Source organism: Ailuropoda melanoleuca, chromosome 2, assembly GCF_002007445.2.
Source record: "Ailuropoda melanoleuca isolate Jingjing chromosome 2, ASM200744v2, whole genome shotgun sequence".
NCBI classification, from domain to species: domain Eukaryota; kingdom Metazoa; phylum Chordata; class Mammalia; order Carnivora; family Ursidae; genus Ailuropoda; species Ailuropoda melanoleuca.
The window spans coordinates 173351089-173360681 of NC_048219.1; the positions used below are offsets into that span (position 1 = coordinate 173351089).

General features: G+C 44.4%; 1 protein-coding gene and 1 pseudogene across 6 annotated transcripts in view; one reads left to right on the top strand and one right to left on the bottom strand.

The window, feature by feature from the left end:
• Nucleotides 1–9593, bottom strand: part of KANSL1L (KAT8 regulatory NSL complex subunit 1 like) — a 162674-nt gene that overhangs the window by 118385 nt on the left and 34696 nt on the right. For all 6 annotated transcript variants that reach the window (XM_034655104.1, XM_034655103.1, XM_034655101.1 and 3 more), the window contains one exon: nt 1332–1473. In XM_034655104.1, the coding sequence (XP_034510995.1) occupies nt 1332–1473 (142 nt within the window). The remainder of the gene's footprint in view (nt 1–1331; nt 1474–9593) is intronic.
• Nucleotides 4444–4909, top strand: LOC105238946 (annotated as a pseudogene).

Sequence of the window (9593 nt, forward strand, 5' to 3'; positions counted from 1 at the left end):
GATACTCAGGCAACCCTGTTTGGGTAGAGACTCTGTGTCCATTGCGAGGGGGAATGGGGATGGGCACGCTGTAAGCCGGTATTTCTGGGCTTTTGTTCTCTGGCGGCTTTACCTGGCGGTTTGCTATGCCTCTTCTGAGAGTCAGAGCAGCAGCGGCTGAAATTCAGCCTCTGTCTCAGAACGGATCGCGGATCGTTCTCCACTGATGTTCTGGCCACTTTAACTCTGTTTCTGTTGGTGCTGCTCAACCCTGCAGCATCCCGGGCTGTGCGCCCCACACCCGGCGTCCCAGCCCTCACTTCCAGGGCCGGCACGTCTCTGTCCTTTGTGTTTCCAACCCCGCCTGGCGGTTTGCTATGCCTCTTCTGAGAGTCAGAGCAGCAGCGGCTGAAATTCAGCCTCTGTCTCAGAACAGAGGGACTGCGGCCCGTTCTCCACTGAGGTTCTGGCCACTTTAACTCTGTTACTGTTGGTGCTGCTCAACCCTGTAGCATCCCGGGATGTGCGCCCCACACCTGGCGTCCCAGCCCTCACTTCCAGAGCCTCTGTCTCAGAACAGAGGGACTGCGGCCCGTTCTCCACTGAGGTTCTGGCCACTTTAACTCTGTAGAGACAGCCAGCGAGAGAGGGAACACAAGCAGGGGGAGTGGGAGAGGAAGAAGCAGGCTCAGAGCAGAGGAGCCTAATGTGGGGCTCGATCCCATAACGCCGGGATCACGCCCTGAGCCAAAGGCAGACGCTCAACTGCTATGCCACCCAAGCGCCCCAGTCCTTTGTGTTTCTAATGCCGCCAGCCGCCCCGCGCAAGCTCCCGGAGCTCCCGGTCTCAGTCTGGATCCAGTGAGCACACCGGGATTCTGGAGTTCCGTGAGATGCCTGTTGGCGTGCGGTCCTGGCTCATGGTCCCAGTCTGTTTTCTCGCAGGTGCCGGTCCGCGAGTCCGCCCGCTCCCCCGTGCAGGTGTCTACCGCTTCCCGGTGCCCAAACGCGGTGTCTCCCTTCCCCTTCCGTTTATCTTCCGATATCTGTGCGCGGTTTCATAGCTCCCCGCTTCGTACCACAATACTCAGCACTGGAGATGTTCATTTGTAGAGATCCAGATGTATCTTCCTGTGTCTCAGGCTGATTCCGTGGATGTTCAGGCTGGTCTGGTACCTATCCAGCTCGACTCAGGGGACCGGCTGAAAAAGGGGTCCCCTACTCCTCCGCCATCTTAACTCCTCCAATACTAACCACATTTTTATAAAGGCTTGTAACAATTACTTTGTGTGGAGAGATGAGAAACTAAAACAGTAATAACTTTTTTAAAAATACAAGAATACAGACAGTACCTTCGATGCACGAATCTGCCTGTGAACATCCGTTAGTTGTTGGATTTTGTATTCTAGCTCTGAAATCTGGGCTTGAAGCCATGTCCATCGGCTGCCAACTCTTGCTCTCTCTACAAGCCACTTCCATTCAGTACTACAGTTACTGTGAACGAGACAAAGATTGTTAGTCAAAGAATAACCTTTTGAGTTTTCACAGACTACTTAATAAATTTCTTGACTCCTGTCATATAATCCGAATTCCTTTATACAACATCTAATTACACGAAAGAAGAATCAGATATCAACTTCTTATAAAGAAGATTTAGGGGCGCCTGGGTGGCACAGCGGTTGAGCATCTGTCTTCGGCTAGGGCGTGATCCCGGCGTTATGGGATCGAGCCCCACATCGGGCTCTTTTGCTATGAGCCTGCTTCTTCCTCTCCCACTCCCCCTGCTTGTGCTCCCTCTCTCTCTGGCTGTCTCTATCTCTGTCAAATAAATAAATAAAGTCTTTAAAAAAAAAAAAAGATTTAACTTCCTTATCTTTCTATTCCATAACACTTGTTTTTATTATTACATATCCAGTAATAAGATAATCTCTTCTGCTACTTAACATTTTATTAATATGCACAAGGGCTGAAACAGGAGTGGGCCAGCAAAAGAAAGAAACAGGAATGATACTACTAACACCATGTAAAAAGCTTCTATATGTTAAGAAGTAGTATTGGATAAGTCATTTGACTGTGCTAGATCTAAATCTACGTAATAAATCAAAGCACTCAATTTTATTATATGCAATTTTCATTTGTTAAAACAGTAGTCACTGCTAGCTAATTAAATACCTAAAATCAATTTAAACATATTGTCAAAAAGTTTCAAAAATATGAGCGCTCTACCATTCAAATAAGTATATCAAATATATATATCTTCAAATGTTTATTAATATAAATAGCTTGTTAAAACCTGATTCCCAGGGGCACCTGGGTGGCTCAGTTTGTTAAGCATATGCCATCAGCTTGGGTAGTGATCCCGGGATCGAGCCCCGCACTGGGCTCCTTGATCATCAGGAAGCCTGCTTGTCCCTCTCCCTCTGCCCTGCTCGTGCTCTCTCTCTCTCTCAAATAAATAAATAAAATCTTAAAAAGAGAGAAAGAGAGAGAGAGATGCCTGGGTGGCTCAGTCGGTTAAGCATCTGCCTTCAGCTCAGGTCAAGTCCAGGTCCTGGGATAGAGCCCCACAGAGGGAATCCTTGCTCAGCAGGGAGCCTGCTTCTCCCTCTGCCTGCCACTCCCCCTGCTTGTGCTCTCTCTCTCTGACAAATAAGTTAAAAATAATAATAGTAAAAAATTTTTTAAAAAACCTGATTCCTAGGATTCACAGCCCAAAGATAACGAAGAATTTATATAAAGACTTTTCTGTCATGCATATTTGAAAAGAAGGGTTGAACCCTAGCTCCTCTATCTTTTGTCAAGAGCACTACTTTAATCCATAGTTTGTGAGATTACAATTACTTTATGAAAATATTCTAACCATTCCAACTAGAAAACAGTTATTTGGAATAACTAATTAAGAGCTTCAGATTACAAAAGAAAACATGACAGAAACTGAATGTATAAATGAAAACCAATAAATACCAATAACGGCAGAACACAAACTTTATGCAAAACTTGTCTAAAAATTACATTTACTATCAAAACCCATAGAACGTACAACACCATGAGTGAATCCTAACGTAAAGTATGGACTTTAAGTGGTAACAATTTGTCAATGTAGGTTCATAGATTGTTACAAATGCACTACTCTGGTATGCAGTATATTGATAGTGGGGGAGAGTCTATCAGTGTAGGGACAAGGGATATATGGGAACTCTCTGCATTTTCTGCTTAATTTTGCTATGAACCTAAAACTGTCCTAAAAAAAAAAAATTTATTAATTTTACACATTTAACCATGATTGAGTCTCCCATACAAACTTTCAAAGAAGATTTATCCTAAAAGATAATTTACTGGGGTGCGTGGCGGGTTCGGTTGGTAAAGCATGTGACTCTTGATCTTGGGATTGTGAGTTTGAGCCCCACATTGGGTGTGGAGATTACTTAAAAATATTTTTAAAAATAAAATAAAATAAATAAAAGATCATTTGTTGCGGTGAGCACTGGGTGTTGTGTTGGATCACTAAACTGCACACCTGAAATGAATAATACACTGTATGTTAACTGAAATTTAAATAAAAACTTACAAAAATAAAATAAAAGATCATTTGTTGTCAGAGAAACAGAATGAATTATTATAACTTTACCATATAAAATTTATTCATTATAACAGGATTTTACATTAAATCAATGTCCCTAAAGAGCTATTTTTGGGTTTTTTTGTTCTTTAATATTTTATTTATCCATTTGAGAGAGAGAGCATGAGTGGGGTGAGGGGGTAGAGGGAGAGGGAGAAGCAGACTTCCTGCTGAGCAGGGAGCCCCATGCAGGACTCGATCCCAGAACCCTGAGATCATGACCCGAGCCAAAGGCAGACGCTTAACCAACTGGCCACCGAGGGGCCCCAAGAGATATTTAAGATTCTACTTGCACATGGGGGCGCCTGGGTGGGACAGCGGTTAAGCGTCTGCCTTCGGCTCAGGGAGTGATCCCGGCGTTATGGGATCAAGCCCCACGTCAGCCTCCTCTGCTATGAGCCTGCTTCTTCCTCTCCCACTTCCCCTGCTTGTGTTCCCTCTCTCACTGGCTGTCTCTATTTCTGTCAAATAAATAAAAGCTTAAAAAAAAAAAAAGATTCTAATTGCACATAATATGATTGAGGAGACCTTCATGTAAGTTAAGAATTCTCTTGGTATTAGTATGTATTCGGTTTATAGTCATTATTATACTTTTTAAATTTGACACATTTTTAAATCATATTTTCATAGTTCTGAAAATAGTAAAAGAGAATGCCTATTCAAAATAATATTTAAATGGAGGGCTGACCGGTTCAGTCATAGGAGCATGCAACTCTTGATCTCAGGTTTTGAGTTCAAGCCCCACGATGTGTGTAGAGACTACATAAACAAACAAACAAGCTTTAAAGAAATAATAATATTAGGTCTTCCCTTTTGTGGCCATTGTTGAAATGCCAGCAGCCAAAATGAAGTTCAATCTCTTTGTGACTTCTGACATGAGCAAGAACAGTAAAAGGCATTTCAATGCATCTTCCCACATTTGCAGGAAGATTATGTCTTCTCCTCTTTCCATAAAGCAGAGACAGAAGTACAATATTCGATCCACGCCCATCCCAAAGGACAAAATACAGGCTATGTGAGGACCCTACTATGGTCAGCAAATGGGCAAAGTAGTCCAGGTTTAGAGGAAGAAATATGTTATCTATATTGAACAAGTATAACAAGAAGGCAAATGGCACAACTGTACATGTGGGCACTCACCCTAGCAAGGTGGTGTCTATCGAGAGTTAGTCTAACTAGCGATAACTAGACTAAAACTAGACAATAAATAAAGACCACTAAAAGATCCTTGAACATAAAGCCAAATCTCACCAAGCAAGAAAGGAAAAGGGCAAATATAAGGAAGAAACAATTAAGAAGGTGCAGGAATAAAGTAATCATACATACAACTTCAAATAAAAACTATTTAAAGTGGCTGGGTGGCTCAGTTGGTTAAGCATTTGTCTTCGGTCAAGTCATGATCCCAGGGTCCTAGGATCAAGCCCTGCGTTGGGCTCCCTGCTCATCAGGGGTCTGCTTCTCCTGGTCCGTCTGCCCCCGGCCCCATCCCCATGTGGCACACTCTCTCAAATAAACAAAAATCTTTAAATAAATAAAAACAGTTAAAATGAAAAAATATTAAAATAGATACTAATATCTATTATAGATAATATTTAATAACACTAACTGCTAATCGTGAAATTAGTGAGAAAGGGAAAGGCCATGGCACATAGCAGTTGTACAGGTGAAGAGTCGGATTTTATGCAAAAAGGAAGTTTGTGGGGTTGTTTTTTTTTTTTTAAAGATTCCATTCATTTATTTGACGGAGAGAGAGGGAGAGTGAGAGAGCACAAGCACGGGGAGTGGTAAGCAGGCAGAGGGAGAAGGAGAAGCAGGCTCCCAGGACCCTGGGATCATAACCTGAGTCAAAGGCAGCAGTCCAACCGACTGAGCCATCCAAAGCCCCAAAAAGGAAGTTATTAGCAAGACACTAAAATTTTTTTTCCCTAAGCACTATAGTGGGATATGAGAAGAAATAAGGAAAACACTTAAGACGCAACTATGGTAATCTGGGTGTGGTACAGGTAATTGCAATCTCCAAACATTTCATGCGCTATCCTACATTTTCCAGCCTTCCTTGAACTTAGGTTGGGGCCATGTGACTAATTCTGACCAATGGGTTGTGAGCAAAAGTGAACTAGTCATTTCCAGTCTATCAGACAACCTTCAAAGCATTAGTGCAGACAGTATAGCTACAAGATGTGGGAGGATCACAGCCCAAACCACACTGGCTTTAACATCAGCCACAGCAAACCCCTGCTGTGTTAAACCACTGAGATTAGAAGGTTAATTTGTTATTCCAGAGTCCTGTGACTGAAACATTGAATAAAAAATGAAAATGGCATGAGGGAGGAGTTAAGGTGGCGGAGGAGTAGGGGACCCCTTTTTCAGCCGGTCCCCTGAGTCGAGCTGGATAGGTACCAGACCAGCCTGAACATCCACGGAATCAGCCTGAGACACAGGAAGATACATCTGGATCTCTACAAATGAACATCTCCAGTGCTGAGTTTATCGGAAGATAAACAAAAGGGGAAGGGAGCCACCCCGTTCAGGCGCCAGGAAGTGGTAGCCACCTGCACGGGGGAGCGGGCGGACTCGCGGACCGGCACCTGCGAGAAAACAGACTGGGACCGTGAGCCAGGACCGCACGCCACCAGGCATCTCACGGAACTCCAGAATCCCGGTGTGCTCACTGGATCCTGACTGAGACCGGGAGCTCGGGAGCGCGCGCAGGGCGGATGGTGGCATTAGAAACACAAAGGACTGGGGCGCCTGGGTGGCATAGCGGTTGAGCGTCTGCCTTCGGCTCAGGGCGTGATCCCGGCGTTATGGGATCGAGCCCCACATTAGGCTCCTCTGCTATGAGCCTGCTTCTTCCTCTCCCACTCCCCCTGCTTGTGTTCCCTCTCTCTCTGGCTGTCTCTATCTCTGTCAAATAAATAAATAAAAATCTTTAAAAAAAAAAAAAAAAAACACAAAGGACAGAGACGCGCCAGCCCTGGAAGTGAGGGCTGGGACGCCAGGTGTGGGGCGCACATCCCGGGATGCTACAGGGTTGAGCAGCACCAACAGTAACAGAGTTAAAGTGGCCAGAACATCAGTGGAGAACGGGCCGCAATCCCTCTGTTCTGTGACAGAGGCTGCAATTCGGCCGCTGCTGCTCTGACTCTCCGAAGAGGCACAGCAGACGGCCAGGGAAAGCCGCCAGAGAACAAAAGCCTGGAAATACCGGATCACAGCGTGCCCATCCCCATTCCCCCTCGCAATGGACACAGAGACTCTACCCAAACAGGGTTGCCTGAGTATCCGTGCGGCAGGCCCCTCCCCCAGAAGGCATGCTGAAAAATCAAGAAGCCCACAACCCGGGGTGCTTGGGTGGCACAGTCATTGAGCGCCTGTCTTCGGCTTAGGACGTGATCCCAGCGTTCCGGAAAGGAGTCCCTCATCGGGCTCCTCCGCTGGGAGCCTGCTTCTCCCTCTCCCACTCCCCTGCTTGTGTTCCCTCTATCGCTGGTTGGCTCTCTGCCACATAAATAAATAAATAAAATCTTTAAAGAAGAAGCCCACATCCCTAAGATCCCTATAAAACAAGGGGCACGGCCTGGGACCCAGTCAATAATTTGGGCTCTGGACAACCCCGCAACCTCTCCTCATCAGAATGACAAGAAGGAGAAGCCCCCCACCCAGCAAAGAAAACACAGTGAGTCTGCGGCCTCTGCCACAGAAATAATGGATATGGATGTAACCAAATTATCAGAAATGGAATTCAGAGTAACAATGGTCAAAATGATGAGTAGAATTGAAAAAAGTATTAATGAAAATGTTACTGAGAATATAGAATCCCTAAGGGCAGAAATGAGAGCGAATCTGACAGAAATTAAAAATTCTATGAGCCGAATGCAGGCAAAACTAGAGGCTCTGACGTCCAGGGTCACCGAAGCAGAGGAACGCATTAGTGAATTGGAGGATGGGTCAATAGAGGAAAAAACGAAAATAGAAGCTGGTCTTAAGGGGCGCCTGGGTGGCGCAGTCCTTAAGCGTCTGCCTTCAGCTCAGGGCGTGATCCCGGCATTGTGGGATCGAGCCCCACATCAGGCTCCTCTGCTATGAGCCTGCTTCTTCCTCTCCCACTCCCCCTGCTTGTGTTCCCTCTCTCGCTGGCTGTCTCTATCTCTGTCAAATAAATAAATATNTAGTAGAAGAAAAAACGAAAATAGAAGCTGGTCTTAAAAAAATCCACGCCCACGAATGTAGATTACGGGAGATTACTGACTCTATGAAACGATCCAATGTCAGAATCATCGGCATCCCTGAAGGGGTGGAGAAAAACAGAGGTCTAGAAGAGATATTTGAACAAATTGTAGCTGAAAACTTCCCTAATCTAGCAAGGGAAACAAGCATTCGTGTCCAAGAGGCAGAGAGGACCCCTCCCAAGCTCAACCACGACAAACCTACTCCACGTCTCGTCATAGGACAATTCACAAATATGAGATCCAAGGATACAGTATGGAAAGCGGCCAGGGCAAAGAAGTTCCTCACGTACCAAGGCAAGGGTATCAGAATTATGTCAGACCTGTCTACACAGACCTGGAATGAGAGAAAGGGTTGGGAGGGCATTTTTAAAGCTCTTTCAGAGAAAAACATGCAGCCAAGGATCCTTTATCCAGCAAAGCTGTCATTCAGAATTGATGGAGAAATAAAGACGTTCCAAAATCGCCAATCATTAACCAATTTCGTAACCACGAAACCAGCCCTACAGGAGATATTAAGGGGGGCTCTATAAAGGTAAAAAGGCCCCAAGAGTGATACAGAGCAGCAAGTCACAACCGATACAAAGACTTTAAAGAGAAATGGCATCATTAAAATCATATCTCCCAATAATCTCGATCAATCTAAATGGCTTGAACACTCCCATAAAACGCCACAGGGTTGCAGACTGGATAAAAAGAAACGACCCATCCATCTGCTGCCTACAACAGACTCATTTTGAACCCAAAGATACATTCAGACTGTCAGTAAAGGGATGGGGTACCATCTTTCACACAAATGGACCTCAAAAGAAAGCTGGAGTAGCAATTCTCATATCAGATAGACTGGATTTTAAACTAGAGGCCATAGAGAGAGATACAGAAGGGCACTATATTATTCTTAAAGGAAGTATTCAACAAGTGGATATGACAATTATTAATATATATGCCCCCAACAGGGGAGCAGCAAGATACACAAGACAACTCCTAACCAGAGTAAAGACACATATAGATAAAAATACATTAATAGTAGGGGACCTCAACACCCCACTATCAGAACTAGACAGAACACCATGGCAAAAACTAAGCAAAGAATCAAAGGCTTTGAATGCCATACTCGATGAGTTGGACCTCATAGATATATATAGAACACTACACCCCAGAACCAAAGAATACTCATTCTATTCAAATGCCCATGGAACATTCTCAAGAATAGATCATGCTCTGGGACACAAAACAGGTCTCAGNGCTACACCCCAGAACCAAACAATACTCATTCTATTCTTATGCCCATGAAACATTCTCAAGAATACACCATGTTCTGGGACACAAAAAAGGTCTCAACCGATACCAAAAGACAGATTATCCCCTGCATATTCTCAGACCACAACGCTCTGAAATTGGAACTTAACCACAAGGAAAAATTTGGAAGAAACTCAAACACTTGGAGGCTAAGAACCATCCTGCTCAAGAATGACTCGATAAACCAGGAAATCAAAAAACAAATTAAACAATTTATGGAGACCAACGAGAATGAATACACAACGGTCCAAAACCTATGGGATACTGCAAAGGCAGTCCTAAGGGGGAAATACATAGCCATCCAAGCCTCACTCAAAAGAATAGAAAAATCTAAAATGCAGTTTCTATATTCTCACCTCAAGAAACTGGAACANACTACGGGGGAAATGCATAGCCATCCATGCCTCACTCAAAAGAACAGAAAAATCTAAAATGCAGTTTTTATATTCTCACCTCAAGAAGCTGGA